Source organism: Argentina anserina, chromosome 5, assembly GCF_933775445.1.
Source record: "Argentina anserina chromosome 5, drPotAnse1.1, whole genome shotgun sequence".
NCBI lineage: Eukaryota > Viridiplantae > Streptophyta > Magnoliopsida > Rosales > Rosaceae > Argentina > Argentina anserina.
This window is the reverse complement of record NC_065876.1, coordinates 6256250-6279909: the sequence shown is the minus strand read 5'-3', so window position 1 is coordinate 6279909 and position 23660 is coordinate 6256250. Positions and strand designations below refer to the sequence as shown.

General features: G+C 36.1%; 4 protein-coding genes across 5 annotated transcripts; 3 read left to right on the top strand and 1 right to left on the bottom strand.

Moving 5' to 3' along the window:
• Nucleotides 1–1115: 1115 nt before the first annotated feature.
• On the top strand, nt 1116–3318 carry LOC126794356 (U-box domain-containing protein 19-like). Its single transcript, XM_050521052.1, has one exon. It carries the CDS (start codon nt 1116–1118, stop codon nt 3174–3176), a length of 2061 nt encoding a protein of 686 aa, XP_050377009.1. The 3' UTR covers nt 3177–3318.
• A 107-nt stretch (nt 3319–3425) lies between these two features.
• Nucleotides 3426–4937, top strand: LOC126794613 (protein DELETION OF SUV3 SUPPRESSOR 1(I)-like). 2 transcript variants are annotated; one of them, XM_050521368.1, is made up of 3 exons: nt 3426–3589; nt 3848–3947; nt 4631–4937. In XM_050521368.1, the coding sequence occupies exons 2-3, from the start codon at nt 3854–3856 to the stop codon at nt 4762–4764; spliced, it is 228 nt and encodes a 75-aa protein (XP_050377325.1). In that variant the 5' UTR covers nt 3426–3589; nt 3848–3853; the 3' UTR covers nt 4765–4937. The 2 variants fall into 2 exon arrangements, with proteins under 2 accessions (XP_050377325.1, XP_050377326.1); XM_050521369.1 differs by having other exon boundaries at nt 3473–3618.
• A 4497-nt stretch (nt 4938–9434) lies between these two features.
• On the top strand, nt 9435–11672 carry LOC126794787 (bidirectional sugar transporter SWEET5-like). Its single transcript, XM_050521566.1, has 6 exons — nt 9435–9477; nt 10544–10580; nt 10732–10948; nt 11053–11214; nt 11307–11426; nt 11541–11672. The coding sequence occupies exons 1-6, from the start codon at nt 9435–9437 to the stop codon at nt 11670–11672; spliced, it is 711 nt and encodes a 236-aa protein (XP_050377523.1).
• A 3891-nt stretch (nt 11673–15563) lies between these two features.
• Nucleotides 15564–19576, bottom strand: LOC126793257 (serine/threonine-protein kinase STY13-like). The gene is made up of 6 exons (XM_050519716.1): nt 19014–19576; nt 17872–17993; nt 17065–17261; nt 16765–16939; nt 16307–16441; nt 15564–16151 (listed from the first exon to the last, which is right to left on the bottom strand). The coding sequence occupies exons 1-6, from the start codon at nt 19363–19365 to the stop codon at nt 15945–15947; spliced, it is 1188 nt and encodes a 395-aa protein (XP_050375673.1). The 5' UTR covers nt 19366–19576; the 3' UTR covers nt 15564–15944.
• Between the last annotated feature and the right edge of the window lie 4084 nt (nt 19577–23660).

The following is a 23660-nucleotide window of genomic DNA, read 5'->3' as shown; positions in this document are numbered from 1 at the left end:
TGTTAGAGTTAGCAAGTATAGTCCCATGCAATCCCCATCATAATCTGAACGCGTTTTGTTCATCTCCACAATTATATATTGTGGGATCGATGCAGAGGGAAACAGGGGGACTTCGATTTGTCATGAACGGGTTGGTTCACCAGTCAAATCCATTGCCCTCCACTTTCATCATTGCTTGTGTAAATTAAACAAGCAATTTGAAGGCATATATAGTGGCCACAGACCAACTAGATTAGTACCATGTAGATGATCAGACGAGTAGGATCAGTCTATTAAGATAAGATATATGACTCGTGTACAGCTTCACGTACAACGGGATACCTTTTGAATATGATAGTTAATGTTTTTATTTGAAAAAAATAAATAAATACTTGTGTTTAATGAATTATTCTTTCTTTTATCACTTAAGAGCGGTGTGAAATAAGAAATTAAAATAATAAAATAAAAGCGATTGAATTCTTTAGAGTCTGCGTGAAAAACCCCAAATTCAAGTGCCAATCCTACTAAATTGGAGGAGCTTTAGTGTTTGAGTCTATAAAATCTTCAAAAACACCGTATCGATCTTAAAATTAATTCTTTATATAGTTGGCTCACAAATGAGAATTATTATAGTTTATCAATCGCATTTCATTGCATGTATTATCCTTACATTAGTTTTCGAACGACCGGCTAATGACAAATCATTCTACTCGTACTCAATTCGTATAATTCTCTCTGATCAAGTCCATTCATGTACCACAAAACAAATCCGAGTCCTCTTCACACAAGAACACGGTTTGAGCCGCAAGAACACGTCGGTCACTCATTCATCCACGTGTCCCAGTCGGCTCTTGGTCCCACAAATATCAACGACAAATTGTCCGTGGACACGAAACTGTACCTGAAATCAGAACCATCATTTAACCAGGATCCAAGAACTTGCAATTTTCCAATCACCCCTCTCCACGTGTCAACGGACCTTCATTCTACCGCAGTGAATCCATCCACTCAAAAGCGTCACTCCCTAGTCGTGGTATCACTAAACCTCGCCACGTGTCCTCAGACTTCCTATAATTCTTCCTTCCCATACCTGGATTCCCCAAAAACCTATTATTCTCCACAACTCTACACCTTCAATGATTAAACATTTCGATCGGAGTGACCGTCGGATTCTCAAATTCCCGGCTGTAAACCCTTGCCAAGGAGCTTCTCCGGCGACCCTTCTTGTCTCTCTGACAATTCTCTCCCGCAAAATACTCGACTTCCAATCCGTATGCTTCGCAACACAAAAGCGAAACTGCAGAGAAACAATCCGGCAGATTAGTCTTCTTCACATTTTTTTCGAGGAGCTTTGCACCAGCGAACCAGTCCTCTCTGACTCGGTATCTCTCAGCTTCTCCGAGCTCCACCTCGCCTATCAGAAAATCTGGTTTTTATTAGCGGACTGCTCTAGAGAAGGTGCTAGGCTTTGGATGCTCACAAAATGTGAGTTTCTTGCAACTCAGTTTCGGGTTCTGATACGAGCAATCTCCACGGATCTTGATGTTCTTCCTTTGAGCTTGATCGATGTAGAAGATGAAGTGAAGGAGATGGTTGAGTTAGTGAGAAGGCAATCAAGGAAGGCTAAGTTTGAGCTAGACGCAAGTGATAGAAATGCCAAGAAGTTGGTGCTTTCGATATTGGATCAGTTCGAGAAGGGAATTGAGCCCGATTCGGGTGAAGTTAAGCGGGTTCTTGATTACCTTGGAATCAGAAGCTGGACTCATTGTAACATGGAGATAAAGTTCTTGGAGGAAGAGATTGCTTTCGAGTATTCGGAGTCCGACGAAAGAGAGGTTCCATTTCTGAGCAGCTTGGTTGGGTTTTTGACCTACTGCAGGGGAGTGATTTTTGAAAAGTCGGATAATGGAAACCTCGATGAGACTCAAGCCGAGTTCACGTCCAACATGGAGGTGTTTACTTGCTTAAACACTGAGGATTTTAGGTGCCCGATTTCCCTGGAGGTAATGCTTGATCCAGTGATTGTATCTACAGGGCAGACTTATGATCGTTCTTCAATTCAAAAATGGCTCGAAGGTGGAAACATGCTCTGTCCCAAAACAGGGGAGAAGCTCATGAAAACTGACTTGGTGCCCAATTTGATTCTCCGAAAGCTGATTAGAAACTTCTGTGCCTACAATGGCGTTTCTCTTGGATGGTTGGGAAAACAAAGCCGTGATATAACGCGAACAACTGTGCCCGATAGCCAGGTAGCTTCGGAATCCATGAAGTTTCTCTCAATGTATCTCACCTCCAGGCTTGCATTTGGTACTAGTGAACAGAGAAACAAGGCTGCGTACGAGATTCGTTTGCTTGCTAAATCGAACATTTTCAACAGGTCTTGCTTGATTAATGCAGGAGCAGTACCATGTCTATTGAACCTGTTGTGTTTTACTGGTTCATGTACGCAAGAGAATGCAATGGCGGCCTTGTTGAAGCTCTCAAAATATGGAAGTGGCAAGAGATTGATAGTTGAAGGCAGGGGACTAAATTCAATTCTTGCCGTGCTTAAACATGGACTGACATGGGAAGCTAGGCAAAGTGCAGCTGCAACAATTTTCTACCTGTCTTCGGTGAAGGAGTATCGGAAATTGATCGGAGAAACACCCGGCGCTATACAGGGTCTTGTGGATTTGATGAAGGAAGGAACACCATGTGGGAAGAAGAACGCTGTGGTGGCGATTTTCGGGCTGCTTCTCTCGCCCAAAAACCACCATAGAGTTCTTGAAGCAGGCACGGTCCCGTTGCTCGTTGATATACTAGCCTCATCAGAGAAAGTTGAGCTTCTAAGTGACACACTGGCAGTTATCTCATTGTTATCTGAGAATACAGAAGGAGCATTCGCAATTCTTAGTGCGACATCCTTGTCTCTGATCACCGGCATTCTTCAATCTTCGACATCCCAAACTGCGAAAGAGCACTGTGTTGCGACATTGCTGGCTTTGTGCATCAATGGTGGTGCGGAAGTTGTTGGTCTATTAGCCAAGAACCAATCGTTGATGGCTTCCCTGTTTTCGCTTTTGACAGAGGGAACATCCAATGCAGGAAAGAAATCGCGTGCCCTCATCAAAATTCTGCAGAGCTTCCATGAAACCAGCTCCTCCGGGTGGATACTGAGCTCCGCAGTTCCATGTGAACTTGCCATTTACCGACGGTGACGCATCGTCTCAAATTATTTCTTGCAGTTCAGTGTAAATAGTATACGTACACTTGATCATAGCTCAGTTTTTGTAGGAGCTATTGATATGTGACCCTGTAGAAGTTAGATACCATTATAGGGTAGCATCTTTTTTGCATATAGTGAGAAATAAGATTACTCATGGATTTTTGAAGCATTATAAATGTTGATTGTGTGATTTGTAATTCCAATCAATTGAAAAAGGAAAAGTTACTCTCTAACCAAACGGCAGTGCACGGGGTCGTTTTGGAAGACCTGAAAGGCCCAAAATCAATAAATCCTATAAATACGAACACCACCGCTATTAATCTTTCTTCAGCGCACAGCTTTTAACTCGGTCTGAACCAGAAGACTCTAGACGATCACCGCCGCCGCTTCCGATTTCGTTCTCCGGTTACTACTTCTCTGCTCTCTCTACTTCCGTAATTTTTCTTGATCAATAACATTCTCCGATTAGCAAAGCTAAGCTAAGGCTCTTTTCTTTTCAATTATGCTGAACTGCTCCGCTTAAATTTGTTTCACTTTTACCTTCAATAATTTTTTGGTATATGGAAAATTTCTTCTTGCATAGCTAAGATACAACAGAAATCGATGAATTTCAATTGTTTGGTTTGTTGATTTTGAAATCCGAAACGGCGTTTGTTGTGACAGTTTAAGATGGCGGCGACGGAGACCAAGGCAGTGACTGAGGTCGCGAAGATGGACCTGTTTGAGGACGACGATGAGTTCGAGGAGTTTGAAATCAATGAGGGTATGTAATTTCACCTCATTCTTTGACCTGGAATTTCAATTTCAATTTCAATGTCAATTGTGTTTGTTAGGGTTTCGAGTTGAGTAAATTGTCAAATTGGAGAATGCTGTTAGTGATTCGTTTGGCTTGCCTGCATCTCTTTATTGCGGACATAAGCTTCTGGTGCTTTTTGTGTGATCAGACTGTTGAAATTTGTTGGATAGATGTTGAATTCGGGTTATGAAACTTCCGTCGAGCCCTGGTACTCTTGTTGCCAGCTACAGCTGTGGCTTGTGTTTGGTGTACATTGCACGCTAAATTTCTTCATATAACCCTGATGCTGCTTTGCATAAATTATTAGGTTTCTTTGATTGTTTTTCTGGTTTTTAGCAGTTGATAGGTAACGTCTATTGTCCCCGGTTGGTATCTGTTGGTAGGAGTCGTGCCAGTTCTATAATATTTGCTTTGTGTAAGCACGATGCTGCTCTGCATTTGCTTGTTCGAACATGTGTTTGTCCTTTTTGTTCAAACTTTATAGTAAATGATAATCAGTCTGCTATATTGATGGAGTAGGAATTGTGCTGCATTGATGCTTTTCGTTGCTTGTTAGATTGCTTGCATCTTGTTCATACTGCATTTGTTATGTTCAAATAGGAATTCTGATGCATTCTTACTTCTCTGATAATTGTATTTAATGATGTTAGAATGGGAGGACAAAGAGGAAGGCAAGGAAGTGACACAACAGTGGGAGGATGATTGGGATGATGACGATGTTAATGATGACTTCTCTCTACAGCTGAGGCGGGAATTGGAGAACAACACCGAGAAGAAAGATTAGTCTGCAGGCCAATAAAGTGCTCTTCTGTTTCTGTTTTTTTTGCACTATATGAGATGGTTTTGCTTGCTTTTCTCAAACCACCAGAAGCCTGTTAGATACATATCATGTTGACATTTCTAATGAAGTTCTGTATTAAAGATTACGTAGTTTGATTTCTCAAGTTTGTTTGACTATCCCTAAGGTTTGTTACCTTATAGTTGATCATTCCTTAATCTCTTATAAAGCAGCGCGGCAAATTCTTGCATTCTCTGGCTTGGGCTTAACAGGGTGGAAGTAAGATAATTCCTTAGTGTTATCACGATTATGCTTGTTTGCCTCGGATCTTTTGTATACATAGAGGACCTACTTGTTGGCTTAGTACCACCAATAACCCCTGGTGCCCGAAATTCACCATGCCCTGCTAGTTTCTACATTGGTGAGGCTGTCTATGTTGGCAAAATTTGAAAACTATCGTAGAAATCCTTTTGTCATGGTATATCCACTGTGTACAAAACTCGATTGACTGTATAAAATGGTTTATTCAAATGTGGTATGCCATAAGCTTCATACTGGTGTCTTGCAGGGTGAGTACAAAACTCAGAGGACTTTGAAACCCAGTAACAAAAGTACAGAGCATACGAAATACTTCAAAAGCACCAAAATAAAAAATAAAAAAGGAAAAAAGGAAAGCTTGCGAGTTGCTTCAACAACATGAAAGCCTTTGTCTCATATGTGCCATTGTTATCAAGATGAGTATACACAAGAAAGTTGAGCTTGGTTCTACGTAATTTCGATACCAAACTCTCCTGAAACACTGGCTTCCTCACGCACAGTGACATCAATCTTTGGTGGATTGACACAACTCCGGCATACTGGACAAACCGGCGTCTTCAACAACCACGAATCTATGCATTGAGCATGGAAGCCGTGCCCGCAATTGGGCAACAATCTACAGTTTTCGCCCGTCTTGAGATTTTCCAAACAAACTGCACATTCCACTGGATTTGCAGTACCTCCTTTTTCTCCTGCCATGTAGTCAAAGCAAGGGAGCATATTCAACTCCTCGATCGACATCCTTTTCATCCCGATGCTTCTTCTTTGAACCACCATACTAACACCTTGAATGTTACTGCCTCCATTGAAAGCTCTCCCAACTATACAAATATGAACTACCACCAAAACAGCAATCCCAACAAACAGTAGAATCACAGAGATAACAATCTCCATAATCATCACACAGAAAACTGAGAGAAGATTCTCGTTTCGATTCCAGAAGATTGTTAGCAGCTAGCCTTCGAACCCAATCATGTACTGCTAATTGACAACTTACAAAAGCTTGTGAAAATGGCCTTCATGCATCAAAATCATCCGTCTTATTCTCGTAGAGAAGCTTCAGAATGCTTCTACTAAACTTGGAGAAACTGATATCTGGGGAGAAAGAAGGGTTTGTAAATGTGTTTCCTCCCTTGGGGTTTGAATTTGTTTGGTTGATATGGCAAATTTGTTACAAGTGGGCTACCTAGCTGCTGCTTCTGTCTTCTTTGTGTTAATAATTTACACAGGAGCATCCTGACCTTACCAATAATCATCAATTAATTTGTTTATAAATGAAAAGAGGACGACAGAATGGACCTTGCTTATAGAATGTTTAACCAGAAACAATCATTGGAAGTATTACCGAGAAAAGAAAAGATAAAAATTTATCAGTCAAAGTTCAAAATTAGTCAAAACTTAACCTAAAGCCTTATAGGTCAGCAAGAAAGAAGGTTTGGTTCATCACAAAGTCATAAATTATAGGTTGATTTAGAACGATTTTTCAACATTTGAGTGAACTACCACGTCTACGAGGGTTTTTGAGTTTATATCACCTTACTAGTATATCCAGTGATCCGTGAACTTGTTTTCAAATTATTATACATCCACAATTTCTCTCATGAATATCATCAGTTCATCATGCATAATTGTATCAGCTACACTAGCATCTCACTGTAATCATAATTAGTTAGACCGATGTCCGTCTGCATCTCATAATAAGGCTGTCAACACCAGAATCTATTGTCAGGATTATTAGTTTAATGCATGATACAGCACGTCAAATGATTTGTCAATTGTCATGGTCTCAATTTATATATATATATATATTGACATGTAGGGGTATTTAGTTTTATACCCATAGAAATGTATGTATGTATAATTAATCATCTAGATATGACAGGTTGAATCATGCCAGTAATCTAACCCAACTTCCTTCACACAAGTAGTATGATATACGATGGTGGGAGTTGGAGTCACATATTAATCTCATATATTGTCAAAATTTTGATAATGATACATGAAGTCAAGAGCACATGGCTTGAAGAATTACTAGCTTCCTAAACTTAGATGATTCAAAAACTTATAACACTGGTCGCTAGATCTTTCACAAGAGTATTATACCTGAAGCTCTTTATTACGTACCGTGCTGTTAAATGTAGCCGGCGACGGAGCTACCTATAAGGCTATCATTACTCGCCGGTGGCGAATTATCAACCGAAGTCAGAGTCTTCTCTGTGGTGGTCGGTATATATTGGGCATGATCTCTTTGTACTTTCCATATCCAATTGAGTTTTAATTAAGAAACTCGATCTTCCGAACAAAAAGAAAGTTCCCATTCAGATGAAGTGGGGAAGAAAATTAGTTCTTCAGTATTTGGTGTCCTTCCAGTCCACTTTAAGCACAACGTACTATGATATGATTGATACCCCTATGATACGATGAAGTGTAATATTGTACGTAGCTAGCTAACAAAAGTTGACTGAAATTAAGAAGAGATAATTAGTCATATATATATATATATATATATCAGTCCTTATTCAGAGTGAACCTTCACTCTAAAATTATAGATGAAGTTTCAATTTTGGCACACTTTTCGGTCAAAATTTTTCAGCATAAACGATTCAATATTTACGTATGGTATTTAAGATCATCTCTACAAAGTTTCATTCAATTTGACAATAGTTTGAGCTTTCAAAATTGAGATTTACACGAACGGTTTACGTTGAACAGTTTTAATTCATTCATTGATTTAGTCTAATTTCAATACCTTAACGATGTCTGAATTAAGATGAAATTTTGTAGAGATGATCTTGAATAGCATACATAAATATTGAATCGCTTATGGTGAAAAAAATTGACCGAAAAGTGTGCCAAAATTGGAACTTCACTAGGGTTGAGTGTAAAATAAATAGGTGGGTTTAATGTAAAACAGGTCTACCCAAATGGGTGTATATCTAAATACCCCGTAATTCTTTTTAGGATACGCCTATTGCCACCCCACCAATTCATTTGTTCACCCCACAAAAATTTTAATTACTGAAATACTATATTACCCAAGTGTAAAATGACAATTCAGTACAATAATTTTCTAAAATATATAATTAATTAATCATGTCATGTAATATTAATATTTTCCACCCGATTCTGAAAATATATCTCACTTTTTTATTGAAAATTTTTCATTTTTTCTGTTAGATATTCATATGTAATTTGGTTTATATTAACTTAATTGTAGCACCTTGGGAACATCATAAATAAAAAAAATTAACATCGGAATCAATCTTTTTTTTTTATTTCTCAAAGTTGATAATCTACATTTTTTTTCTACAACTCATAGTTGTTAATATATGATATTTTTTTGTCATTTATATTAGATAAACACTGAATTTGTTTCTAGAAAAACAAATATATATATATATATATATATCCATAATGGTGTAATTAGTTGAAAGATCTATTAAATTCTTTTTCAATTCGATATGTCATATAATCACAGTTTTAGAAAAAAATGTTGGTGAAATAAACAAAATTAATATTAAAATTAAAAATATGGGGTTAAATGAGTAGGGAGGGTGAACAAAGTAGGTAGTGGGGTGGTAATAGCCTCACTATTTTTTTTAATGCTTCTAATATCTGTTATAACTTTTTAATGATATTCTGCAAGTGCGAGTAATACATTTGTCGTGCAGAAGAGAAGTCACAACCAACAAACATAAAATTGGATGATTGGGTGTCTTCGGTAATGCAAAGTTATATTCCAAAAAACTTATGATCGTTTGATCACCCATAAGTAGTTAAAGTTTAAGAGGAACATCATAATTCCTGCCGGCAACTAAGGCATAAGAAAAGAGCACTCTGCTAATTTTAAACTTTATGAAAATTAACAAATTAAGAGAGAAGAACACCCACGATTTCAATGGCTGAATATTTTCAGTTGAAAAAAAAAAAACATGTTTGACAATCATGTTGAGAAATTTTTCAACCTAGCTTTCGAACAATGGTCTTTTTGACATGGAAAGAAAATGAAAACAGGGTGAAAACACTGGTAAAAGAAAAGAAAATGCACCCAAGTGTATGATAATCAACCGTTAAACGAAAACCATCACAGCCAATCCAACAGCGAGTAATCAGTCCAGCCTAGCTGTTTCATGTTTGTCCACAACCGTGAATGTTGAGCTCGAGTCATTAGGAAGAGAAGAATTATATGTGGAATCCTTGAATACATGTGGACAAAAGGTTTTCATGTTTCTCGGTGATTTGTGTATATATACATTTTGGAAATGTAAATCTTGTTAAACATATCACAACAACTTTCAAATTTCTCATCACCTTTATACGTACCGGGTGCTCGTAATTTTATCATCCAAAACGCAAAGATGGCGAACACCGCCACGATCCGAACTATCGTCGGTATCATCGGTCAGTATACTTCAATCTTCTTTTTCACGTGCAGCTTGATTTCTGCTTCTCCTCCTTTTTCTAGGTTAAAACTGTAGAAGAAAATGAATGGAAAGAAATTTATGAATTTTGCAAACTCAATTTGCATGCAGTAGATTCAAAATTGCAGTGCATGCATCATGCATGCATGGGCAGCATGGCACTCTTAAACGTGAAAGACGAAGGAGTTATATATGCAATAACAATAATCCATTTTCTTGATCATTATCTGTATACATTTATTCTAGAGAAATTTTAAATACATACCCCTAATCACTTAATACACATCCATGTAATTTTGCAATTTAAATTAGATTTTATATTTATGTCAAATGACTAGAATGGTCATGTGTAACTAAAAATTTAAATATTAAAGATGGAAACTAATAGAGTACTAAAGTTTTTACAAAGTTTCTATATGGGTTACTTCTACTTATATAGAACTTTAAAAGAAATTTTTTGATAAACAATTCATTTATTTTTGTCCATAAAAGAATCATAGTTTCTAAGTTTAGGATGCCAAATTTAGTAATTATGTTTAGAAATTAAATTTATCCTTCAACTAGATTTCAAATTATTTTTTCATGCATACACCTCGTTGTTGCTTCATCTTTAGCAACAATTAGAGCTATGTCTTCTTCATCTTGTTTATTGTTTTAATGTTATAAGCAAGAACAAGATATGTAATCAAATATGGACATCTATAAATGTCAATATGTATAATTATATACTAATCATATCAAATAATTAGATTATGTGAATAAATAAAAAGATATTTCATGATTTTTGTGACAAATGGCATTTTAGGTATTATGGGTTGTGTATTTAGTAAAATAGTTTATTGAAAAGTTTAATATGTAGTGTATTGTGTAAGGGGTGTGTATTAAGAAATTATTGGAGTGTATTTAAAACTTCTCTTTATTCTAACTTATCTCTTCGGCAAAAGAAAAAAAAACGAAAAAAAAAACGAAAAAATAACAATTGCTGTGGTTGGCTCCCAATTTAAAATAACTATGGTAGTGTTTCTTATTTGTTCATTTCCTTGTAGGTAATATCATCTCGTTGGGTTTGTTTCTCTCTCCAATGTAAGCCCTCATACCCCTTATCAGTGTATATTGTGCTGATTTGTGTATTTTCAATGGTTAATCCGTGTACATATATCTCTCTATTAATGTAACTATCTCAAATTCTCAATTATTTAATATGATGAAAGTATTCCATATATTATGCATGCAGTCCGACTTTCTTGAAAATTGTCAAGCAAAAATCAGTTGCAGATTTCAAGCCAGATCCTTATGTAGCTACTCTGCTCAATTGTGCCGTCTGGGTTTTCTATGGAATGCCATTTGTTCATCCTGATAGCACCCTTGTCTGGACAATCAATGGTGCTGGTTTCATTATCGAAAGCGCTTACACGACAATCTTCATATTATACTCCCCTGGATCAAAACGTGTAAGTGATCACATTTCACTTCTGGTGTAAACCCGTTGTATATGAAGTCTATGATTTTGAACGAGTTATGAAATGGCTATATACTTACCCCTTTTTCTTTTCAGAGAAGGATCTTAATCATTCTTGCGATTGAAGCTGTATTCTTTGCTGTTGTGGTTTTAGTCAACATGCTCGCTTTCCATACCACAAAAGACAGAACTCTGATTGTTGGAATTATCTGTATCATCTTCAATATCCTTATGTATGCTTCACCGCTGACGGTCATGGTATGTACAAGCTTTCTTGTTGTGCTAGTTTAGTATGTTGATGTAGTTTGTTTCGATTGAGAAGAATGATACATTTCTTTCTTGGATGGCAGAAAATGGTGATCAAGACAAAGAGTGTCAAATACATGCCATTTTATCTTTCATTAGCTAACTTCTTGAATGGAATTGTTTGGCTTATTTACTCGCTTCTCAAATTTGATATCAATATTCTGGTGAGTATTCTATCTTTCGTAACAAAGTTGAAGGAGCTTCGACACTGATATTCTATAAGTATGTCAATGCATGTATATACACTGACCTCTTATTAATTTACCTGATTTACTTAGATTCCCAATGGGCTGGGAGCTCTCTCTGGGTTGGTGCAACTCATTTTATATGCTACATTCTACAAGACCACCCGATGGGAGGACGATGACGACGATAAGTCAAGATCAGAAGTCCAGCTTTCGAATGTTTAGAGATATCGATCGATGGGTTGATATGACAAAATATCAATAATTGAATGAGCTAGATAAATTATTCTTAATTGGATCAATAATGCTTGAGCCAAGTTTTGTTCTTTTCGGCCTACCAGAATTCGTGTTCTTGTGTTGAGCCAGATATAGGAGAGCAGATTATCAGTTTTATGTTAGTCATAAGAATGAATTCGTTTCTTGATTAATTTTGTCGATTTTGTCTAATGAAAGAATGGATAGTTTTGTTTGGATCGATCCCTCAACTTTGCCCCAACTCATGGCGCATATATTGAAATTATTTCACTGTTCTTTTTGTTTGATCATACGAAAGTGTGTTTTCCCTCTATAAGATCAATGTCTACGTACATGCTGTGATTCTTGAAGGAGAATCAAAATGAAGAAATTGCATGACACGTTCTTATCTACTCTCAAGTCTGATTGATCAGGGTCAACTTAGAAGAAAACAGAGGCTCTGATCAAAGTTGGCCACTAAAATCTCCAGGGAGCAGTGTCACTATTTGAAACAAAGGCTAAAATTTCAGCGAGAACGGAAATATCGAGGATCCGAAAATTGGAAATTTCGATTTTAAAAAATAATTAAGTAAATTGATGGAAATTTATATAAAAACATTGAAATTTTGAATGACACATTGATAAATGTTTGTTTATTTGATCAATTATCTACTATGTCATAAGAAATTATTATATAACTATTAGTTTACAGTGAGTTATTGTAATTTAAGGTAAAATAATCATCAAGTATTATTAAAAATCTACTTAAATATATATATATATATATATATATTTCCAAAGAGATGCTAGCTCATCACGCTTTATTTACATATGATACATTGAACATGAAATTACATGAGTGATTTAGAACCATATAAAGTATATATGAGGTACAAAATTTTCACTATCTTCATTATGTTTTAAGTAAAATTCAGAGTATTTGTGAAAAATAGTCATTAAATGATACCTCAATTTCTAATTTTGCATATACCGACTTATATGACAACCATAGGGGTTATGGGTGATTGACTGTTGGTTGTGGTACTGGTAGTTCCCGTTTGGATCGAGCATTTCTCAACTTTGGCCATAACCATAGCTTTGTGGAGATTGTGCATCAGATTGTGTCCATATGTTTTCACTTGATTGCATCTCATTAGAGAATAAATATAGTGGAGGCATGTTGAATTTCCCTCATAAGGGTAAGGTCCATCATTGCTTCCTCTTAGATCAAAAGGGTTTGATTCCATTCAACAACTAGTTCGGTTTTATTTCAATTTTAACTGAATGTTGAAACATGTAATGCAATATATAATAAAAAGTGTCATATATAACAATAAATTGGTATAGTAGAGTTGACTATAACTTTGTGTTTGCAAAAGGATAGATCAGAGGTTTGATTCTTATAATCAGTGATATTTTATTTTATTTAAAGTTTGTCTAACACATGGTGATATTATGAAAATATCAAAAAATTTGAAAAGCTTCCAGATATATCAGGAAATATCGAGAAATTTATAGATATTTTAGTCCTTGATTTGAAATGAAACGCCAGGACTGCATCAAATTTATTTTATTTTTGGTCAAAGGACTTGTTCAATTGCTTAGCCTAGATTGGTATGTAATGAGAAATCTTGGGAGCTTAAGTATGCAACAAGTCCCTTGATGGGCCCCTACTCTACGCTGGTATCTTCGGCAATAGGGGTGGCATTCGGTTTAAACGGTTCGGTTTTAGGGTCAAACCGTAAACCAAATTGAAATTGAATTTCGGTTCGGTTCGATTCACTGTTTTTCAATAAGGCAAACTGAAAACCGAACCGAACGGTTCGGTTTTTTCGGTTTTTTTTTTTTTTGGATTTTTTTAAATTATTTTTAAAAAATTCTAGTTTCAAAATATTGTCGATCGACACCAATAGATGTGATCAACATATATATTTAGGGACCATGTAAAAATTTCATCCATTTTGAACATAGTTTGACCGTCCATACTAACGATTAACCAAAAAAGATGCGTTTTCACATAATAAAACCTCATTGACCGGGGCTTTGCCAAATGAGTTTCCTTGTTTCTACCACGCACGATCGATGACAAAAATTATGTGATTTCAAATATGTAAACAACTTTTCACATTTGCATCTTGGTAATGGGTCCTCCCTTAGGGTATATTAGTATTGTTTTTGGTTTACCGGAAATTCCGACGGTCAAACGAGGTCCGAATTGGATGAAATTTTAAAATGGTCACTAAATATATATACTGATCACATCGGATGGTGTCGATTAATTCCGATAAGTTTCCTTCATATAGTCGCTTCATAATGTGATAGTTTTATTATAACCCTAATATAAAAAGGTTATGATACATTAGTGGACACTTCGGCGATTGATAACTCCAGTTTGAAATATGGTCGATCGACACCAGTAGATGTGTCGGTATATATATTTAGGGAACCCGTAAAAATTTCGTCAGTTTTGAACATGGTTTGACCGTCCGTACCAACGGTCAACCAAAAAACATGCGTTTGCACATAATAAAACCCTCATTGACCAGGACTTTGCCAAATGAGTTTCCTTGTTTCGACCACGCACGATCGATGACAAGAATTATGTGACTTCAAATATGTAAACAACTTTTCTCATTCGCATCTTGGTAATGGGTCCTCCCTTAGGGTATATTAGTGTTGTTTTTGGTTTACGGGAAATTCCGACGGTCAAACGAGGTCTGAATTGGATGAAATTTTAAAATGGTCACTAAATATATATACTGATCACATCGGATGGTGTCGATCAATTCCGATAAGTTTCCTTCATATAGTCGCTTCATAATGTGATAGTTTTATTATAACCCTAATATAAAAAAGGTTATGATACATTAGTGGACACTTCGGCGATCGACAACTCAAGTTTGAAATATGGTCGATCGACACCAGTAGATGTGATAGGGAACCCGTAAAAATTTCGTCCGTTTTGAACATGGTTTGACTGTCCGTACCAACGGTCAACCAAAAAACATGCGTTTTCACATAATAAAACCCTCATTGACCGGGGCTTTGCCAAATGAGTTTTCTTGTTTCGACCACGCACGATCGATGACAAAAATTATGTGATTTCAAATATGTAAACAAATTTTCTCATTCGCATTTTGGTAATGTGTCTTCTCTTATGACATATTAGTATTGTTTTCGGTTTACCGGAAATTCCGACGGTTAAACGAGGTCCGAATTGGATGAAATTTTTACAAGGTGACTATATATACATATCAATCATATCGACTGGTGTCGATCGATCTCGAGAAGTTTCCTTCATATAGTTGCTTCATATTGAGGCGGATTTAGTAATTACACATCCGCTTGTATATATATGTGTGTTTGTTTTAGCAAACTTATTTGAAACATACATATATGGGCATACATATAAACATAGATGATTATATATACATATATAACACTACAAAAGAGAAACATATAATTATATATAATATAAACCTAAAATCACATTAATCAAAACAAATATTCGGTAAGATAAACGTAAAACGACATTATTTTATAAATAATTCGGTTTTTCGGTTCGGTTTGGTTTCTTATGTGTCCAAACTGAAACCAAACCGATTAATTCGGTTCAGTTCGGTTTTTCTTGTATTCGGTTCGTTTCGATTTTTTTCGGTTTCGTTCCGGTTTTTTCGGTTCGGTTTTCGGTCTTAAGTGCCACCCCTATTCGGCAAAGGGCAAAGGAAAACCGTGTTCCAACCGGGTTCTAATTAGACTCATCTCACCTTTATACACGATGAACAGTTTCTTGATCACAATTTTGGGTTATGGCCAACACATTTCTGAGCCAATTTATCTAAAAACCTCAATGGACACAATAATCGTGATAAATATCCAACATTAGCGAAGGGCAAACAGATAATTGAATAGAGATTGTCATATATTCAACTCAATCATAACAATATTACTACTGTGTAATAGATCTTACAAGGGCTTGCTAGTGCCAGACAAACAGAGACCAGCAAGTTGAGATAAGATAAGAAAACAAAACAAATTGGGGTTTGAGAACAATAAACAATAATTTATAAAAGCTTTACATCCTCCAACAAAATTAGAAATAGCTACGCATTTATCATCAATGTATACCCACCACCAATCTGTTTAACGTCTTCTGATAACCCAAATTTGTTTTTATTTCCTCGTTTCCTATCATGAGTACAAATGGGGAGTCTTTGATCTTAAAAATAATCATGTCCCATTTGTTCTTCTAATATAAATATTTTATGGTCCTTTATACTTGCGGAAGCAGAGACAACCCTGAGACTGATCTTGAGGGATCATACCTCCACCTTTACTTGTGTCAATGGCTTCCATCATTGAGACAACCTCATCCATTTCTGGCCGTTTGTCTGGGTTAGCATCCCAACATCGCTTCATAACATTTGCCAAGGCACTCGGACAACATCTTGGTATGTCGGGTCTCAAATTCTGTCAATAAAAAAAGGCATAGTATTGCTCAACAAAGGAACTGTTATCTCCAACTAGATAACAAACATTAGCACTAGTTTTTTTTTTTAGAGCAAACATTAGCCCTAGTAAAGATGTGGCAATGGTTGAAACTTGAATTTTGGAGAGTGCTTTACCTGGCGAACCACAGATGAGGTTACTTCCGAGAAGCTAAGGTCAGGATATGGCATGTCACAACAGTATATTTCCCATAGACAGATGCCGAAACTGTACACATCACATTTACGATTATATGGGTTTCCATTGAGAACCTGTAACCAATACCAGCTACAAGTTATGAAAAACCCAAAAGAGTTTCTTCTTGGCTATTTACTTGTGTATGTATTTATTTTGAGAAGTTCTTCCAGGTATTCAGCAGAAACATTAGCAAAACCATCATCTTTGCATCAAGTAAATCAGGGTTAAGAAATGCACTAAATGCCATTTTCACATAATATGAGAGTTGTGCCTAATGAGTAGTATATGCCTATAACAGTGTAGGCTTACAAGCAAACTCCAGAAGATACTAAAACAGTTTCGTGCAACCTTCTCAGTCCAACACAGAATCACCAAGCAAGTATATTAGACAAAATACCTCAGGAGCCATGTAACCAAGTGTGCCAGTCTCTCCAGTCATGTCATTAGGATTTGAAGCTTCAACACGAGCAACACCAAAATCAGCAATCTTGAGGGTACGTGTCTTGTCAAGCAGCATGTTCTCTGTCTTTACATCTCGGTGAACAATCTTTTGTGAGTGCAGGTAACTTAACCTGCAATTTAGAACAAATACCATCAAATCTCTTAGCTGGACGAACACAAGTCCTCTATTCTTCATCTTTAAAAAAAAATGCTCTGAAGAAAGAATAAAGAGACTACAAATAGCAGAAATTGATACCCTCTAGCAAGATCTAGTGCCAACTGGTGCATGACCCTAAAAGTCAACTTCCTTCGCCTATTCTTTATAAGGAATGATTTTAGAGTACCACCAAGAAGATATTCCACGACAACACAACAGATATTACTTGGCATGCCGATTTGACCATTTTCAGTCTGAATTTGTAGTTCCGATGATCCCATTGTTGCCCCTATAAACTGATGGACAAGAATATTTCATTGGAAAAGTTAGAAGCAAAACTACCCGGAAATGAAGGCAGGGTAGATCACCCAAAAAAAACATACATAAGATGTTCACTCAAGGATTTAATGTTTTGATAGCCTTTCAAATTAGCAAAGAGAATGTTTCTACGTGTGCTGTCCAGAGAAAGCATTGGTAACGAGTAATTATATTAGAAGTTAAGGCTTGACTTTAATGCAAACTACCATAGATTACTTGGCCAGTTCTGACAATTAAACATATAAAACCTTATGCCTCTACCCTTGTACAGTTGAAGGATATAATAGATATTAAACATTATTAGGAAAAATATTCCTTTGTCTTGGGTAAAAGTACAATGTTACTAAGTGATATGACACAGGTGATATGAGATGAGACCAAATGTATCTTAATGAAAAATTATATTGACCTAATCTATATGAAGATGGGGCAAGGAGATAAACCCCGTAGGTTAATTATGTTGCACATTGTCGTTTAATCAGACAATTACCTTTTGGTCCAAACACAAGTTAAAACACACCACTAAATCCAATTAGCCGTTACACATATCCAAGGCAATGAGCAAAACTTGCAGAGGTAGAAAGTTACCTTAGTAACATTAGGATGGTCTAGTTTATGCCAGACAGCAACTTCTTGGGTAAAAGCCGCCCTTAGAGAAGCGATTTCAGCGTCCGTCCTGTGACCCTCTTCTCCCCAGTCAAGTAATTTCACTGAGATTAAGAAATGTCCAAAGAAAAAGAGGGCAAAAATTCCATGAGAGAATTGTAACAATAGCAACCGCTTTGCATTATTAAAAGTTCAATAAAGAAAAGGAATACAAAAACACAAAGACCCAAGAGGTCAGTTTCATGAGAGATCACTTAGTATGCGACAAAATGCTTTGCCGAGCTGAATTAGGTAGGCCGCTAGTATACTTCCATAGTCCATCAATTATATTAGATTTCCCCCATGCGAAAATGCAGAAATATGGCTGACTGATGTGGCCCTATCAGAGGGGTGCTTACCGGATCCTTAAAAAGAGGAGTTCCCGCGACTTAGGATATTCAAATTTTCAGAGGATGATGGTGACGATAGTAATCACAATAAGATATCGGTAAGTATCGATCTTAGTTAAGCAAATACAGTACTTTTCTTATTTATTTGTTCAGTAGATTTCAACCAACAGGTGGGATCACATGAAAGTTGAGTAGTACAACAACATTATCCAAGTTGTTGCTCTCACCAGAAAACTCAACATATGCCCGTGACTCTTTCACAGATTCTATATGAGTACAATTACAGTCGACAATTAAGAGTCCTTCATTTCCATTGGATATGAATTTGGAATTTTGCCAAAAATACATGTACGCCTAAACTAACTGACCTGCTTGATCAACCATAGAACTTGCCTTAAAACAATATAGATGAATTGACTCTATAGCTCACCTAATCCAACATTGAACCGCACAAACTAAAGTAAAGCATCAAAATCGACCTTACCTTAACACATCAACTACATCTTACAACGCCTAAACTAATCGGAAATGAGCTAAGATCTCTAATTATGCAAAGAAACGAAAAGTTAATTCAAACTCCAAATGAAATGGGTAACCTGAAATTATAGAGTTGAAGTAAAACCCCAAAAAAGATGAAAACTTTGAATAATAAGGTGGGAGTAAAAACCAGAATTCTGAGAAACTTGACAACTTTGAAATGATCCAACAGAAGAAAGCAGGTAAAAATTTACATACCGGCGACATCTTGGCCGTCGTAGATGCCACGGTGGACGGTGCCGAAAGTGCCACGAGCAATGACGGACTTGATGACGAGCTTGGAAGGGTCGATCTCCCACTCCTGGCGGTGGCGCTTGGGGATGGAGAGAATCATGCTGGAAGTGGAGGTTGCGGCGGTGGTGGTGGTGCTGAGGTTGAGACTGTTGAGGTTATTGGTGGTGGGATTGGTATCTTGGTCTCCACCACCACCAGTTCTCATCTTGGTCTTCTCCAAAGTCAAAACCCTGTTGAGATGTCTCTCCAGTTGCTCATCCAAGCTCTTGAGATCAATCTGATCCGCCCGCACGAACCCATCACTGCTCTCCTTCATTTCTTCCCCGATTGAGAGAAGCACACAATCTCAGACAGGACTTGGTTTATTGACGTTGTTTGGTGTTTGGGGCTTGTTCTTCTTCTTCTTCTTCTTCTCGCTATCTATTCATGTTCCATGTGACATGTGAGCACATGGTGTTGCCTTCGCACAACGTGTTCTTATGACCCACTTTGGTCTCCTCCTCTGCTCTCTCTCTCTCTCTCTCTCTCTTCCCCAAGTCTCTCTTCCTCTCTCCTTTTATCTGCGCCTTTCCCTTATTTTCTTTGCTTATAAAGAAATATTCCATTGCTTATATACCCAAGATTTTTTTTTATCATCATTTTTTTTAGAACGATATATACACAAGATATTACTCTCCTTTTTAGACATTTTCTTTGTTGCATAGAGATTAAACCATGGGAGCGTCATTTTTCTTTTATGGTACAGTAATTTACTATGTCGGCAGTCGATGAAAGTTCAAAATTCAGCGTCAAATTAGTAATTATGATTCGATAATTGTTACTATTCAACTAGTTCTCAGAAGATCTTATTGTAATTTTACAATTGTAAAACCAAGGATAAAATCTTAACCTGGTTATAAATAGAGATATGCATTACATTTTTGATTTTATGGGTCGGGATATCTTTTACTTCCACAATATTTCTTAAGTTTCTATTTGCGTTAAGAGAAACTATATTTTTATCATGTCAAAACGAGCCGCTACACTCAAAGAATTATCATTAATGAAACTGCATGGAAGAGGTCTAAACCCCATAGTGTCATAGCATTCTAAAATGATATAAAAATTCTCATCATAACCTATATAGTCTAACAACCACTATTTTGGTAAAGATTGTATCAATGTGGAAACACAAATTACTTTAACGAAACAAAGCAGATTACTATTTTTTGTGGGTAAAGCTCTCTACTCCGATTCATAAATTATAATTACGATGACATGTATTCCATGAACTTTGAGTCAGTTCTGAACATTTGGTGTGCCTTCAAACTTGCCACTATTTAACCTCTTGATTTTCTCTTCTTACTTCTTACTTCTTACTTCTTACTAACTAAACAGACTTATGCTGTTACCTAAAAAAAACAAACTTTTGCTATCCAAGTAGATTAGATGGGGGCTATAACTGACTAATGAAGTTTTTCTGTGATGTGATTAGTTTACACTAGAAAAGTTCTCTAGTTTTCTAAAAGGGGCAATGTTGACGTTTGAGATTGATTACTGGTCGAAACAACAACGCAAATCCATCACGCACCACAAGAATTAGACAAAGGAAAACAAAACGTACAACAATTTTAATCTCTAATTGATGGATTAGATTGGTCAACAAAATCCCAATATATACTATGATTAAGTGTTGAGAATGATCTGTCCGTTGTCCAATTATGTATATCTGCGGTGTTTACTTCTTGTTTGAACAAACTACTCGACTTAGAAGTCAGAAATGCTCACAATGAAAACAAACAAAAACGTATTCAAGTTGAAGTGTGTTTCCTAGCATTCGAACTCAAGGAAAACATCACACTCTCCGTCCCTCTTGCACTAATTAATATGAATATAATCATATCCAACGATGTTTAGGCTAATTAGTAGCTTTTTTTTTTTGGCAAGTTAATCAGTAGCTTGGATATGCAATACTCCTATTAGATCAGACTAGTTAGACTAATTAATAATTTTTATAATTTATAAAACCCTCTCATTTTTGGGTTGTCTTGTTTATGTGATTTCTTTCGTGCTGAGGAAGACGGTTGTACGTACAAAATTTTGTTCTGTTCGTCATTTTCTTAACTTGAGGCTAGGTAATATATAAAACAACTTATTTTGGTCTTAATCTATATCCAGTCTTGATCTATTAATCGACACGCCTTATCTATCATTCTCTTTCAGATACTTTAATTTACATATTACAACATCTAGCTTCTATTCCCCTTAGAAAAATATATGAAGAAATGAAGTTACTAATTGTATAGCTTTAGTATCGATCAATCAACTAATACTCGGACATTGAAGGGGGGAAATAGTAGATGCATACTGAATGATGATCTCCAAGGGGACCATATCCTATCTTTGAATTCTCTCCCACATATATTGCTCTTGCCCTTTTTTTTTTCCGGAGATGCTGATGCATATTCAGTATATGCATGCATCGTACATATTCCAACCGACCAAGAATGTGCTGCCAAAGACTTACTGACTTAGAGTGAACCACGCCCTACTTGAAATCGACACCCTCCAAGAACTAGGTCTGATACCCACTTTATTTAACTAAACCAAAATGATGAGTTGATCATACATATAGTATATATATAATTCACCCCATCACTGCATGCCAGGAAACAAAACATGTAGCGTGAGAAAGTCCTTCAAAATCCTACTCTTGTAATTTACATTTAGATAGAAATTAAAGCAGTGAACATTATAATGAGCCGCTCTTAATTTTGTTTGTAATTAAACAGAAAGTTTTTAGAGTCGATCGACCTAATTACTGCAGTTACATTTGAGAAGATATGTCAGCGAGGACGTCTAAATTTTAGGAGGGTTTAGAACTGCCCGTGATGCCTTGGGGACCCAGAATTCTAGCGCCGGTCATGTTTAAAACGACAGTTAAGATTTAAGAGGCTAACTATGTCGTCTTCTTGGTAGTAAAGTCAAAAATATATAGGGCTTATATAAGTTGGTTCCTTTCTGGGTAAGGTTCATCTTAACCCACTTCATCTAACGAATAAACGAATACATATGCTTAGTTAATTTTTTGATGATTTACACTCACATCAGGCACCCGTTTTACTTTCTTAGTAGAGGGAACTCCAACGACTCAACCAAATATTTTACTCGTCATCAGTTTCTGAAACTAGTTAATTATGTTCATAAATACTCGCGTCACCATGATCAAAAACAAAAAATATATATACAACAACTGTGATATCGACATATTAACTATGTAGCCGCATAGGCATAGCCAACTTGGGGCGAGAAGGACCCATCTAAATGTCTAAAAATATTTAATTTGCTTTAAATTATAATAAATATTAATGGAATGATATATAAATGACTTCTTATGAGTTTAGAAAATACTCATTTAGACCTAAATATTTATGACATTAATGAAATACAAATTTATATCACTAAAATGCCTAATCCAACTACAAATCTTTTCCAATGTTTCTTACCTTAATTATATATGCTTTAAATGTTATTTAAGCTAATTAAATGGAAACAAATACATTCGTTGTGATATATATCATTCCAGACTTTCCTTAAAATCATTTGATGATCTCTTGTACAATAATGTTCTTAACGAAAGCTAGCGTTATTAGTTTTTTTCCTAATAATCGTCTCATTCTCGAGAATAAGTGGAAATGGTTTGGTTTCTTCATAATAAATTTGTCCCTCCTAAGTACAATTTCTGGCTACGCCATTGTGTACCCATCTCTCATTAATTTGAGCTGTAAAATTTATAGAGATCAAGCCCTCAATAAGTTGGGATCCTCATTGAGAGTTTAAGACTTATGTCTCATTCAAAGTGCATGAAGGACACATATCAGATATGATCCTAATATATCCTATACAACTGTATGTTCATATATAGTTCAAGAGTAATGTTAAACGAACCACATTTTCGTAAACCACCTATAGCCCATCTTAGGTGGCAGCTAACATGGCATAATCATGTCATCGCAACATAATTTTTGTTTTTTTGTTTTTAAATTTATTTGTTTTCTTGTTCATATTACAAAAATCTTTTCTTTTTAACTTTGAATTAATCTTCAAACCCTAACTTATTTCTTATCAAAAACGTTTTCAACTCAGTTCTACTCATGGGATCTGAAGGCCGCCATCACTTCTCATTTTTTCGCACAACCTTTCTTGCACATCTAGGGATTTTAAAAACAAATATCATTTCAGCCACATTATATACGGGGGCCAAGAGGAAGAAGAAACGCATGAGGAGAATGAAGAGGGATCGATCAAAGTTCAGCTTCGCCGGAATTTTATTATTTTCATGTTTCTGATCAAGTAAATAATCAATATCGATTTGTTCATCAATGACTCAACATACCTTTTTAAACCTAATATATCTTCGATCTCGAATATATATACTGGTATTCAGCACAAGTGTTTCGGTCTCTCTCTTTATTTTAGGGCTCATATAGGTTGCAGTTGATAAGTACTGCATGCGTGTTTACAGTAACGCTAGATTAAAGAAAACTTTAGGACTTTTTAAGAATCGTGGCTGCAACATCACCCCTTTTCCTTATCCTTATAATTAGCAGAGAGAAACTTGGTTCTTCAAAT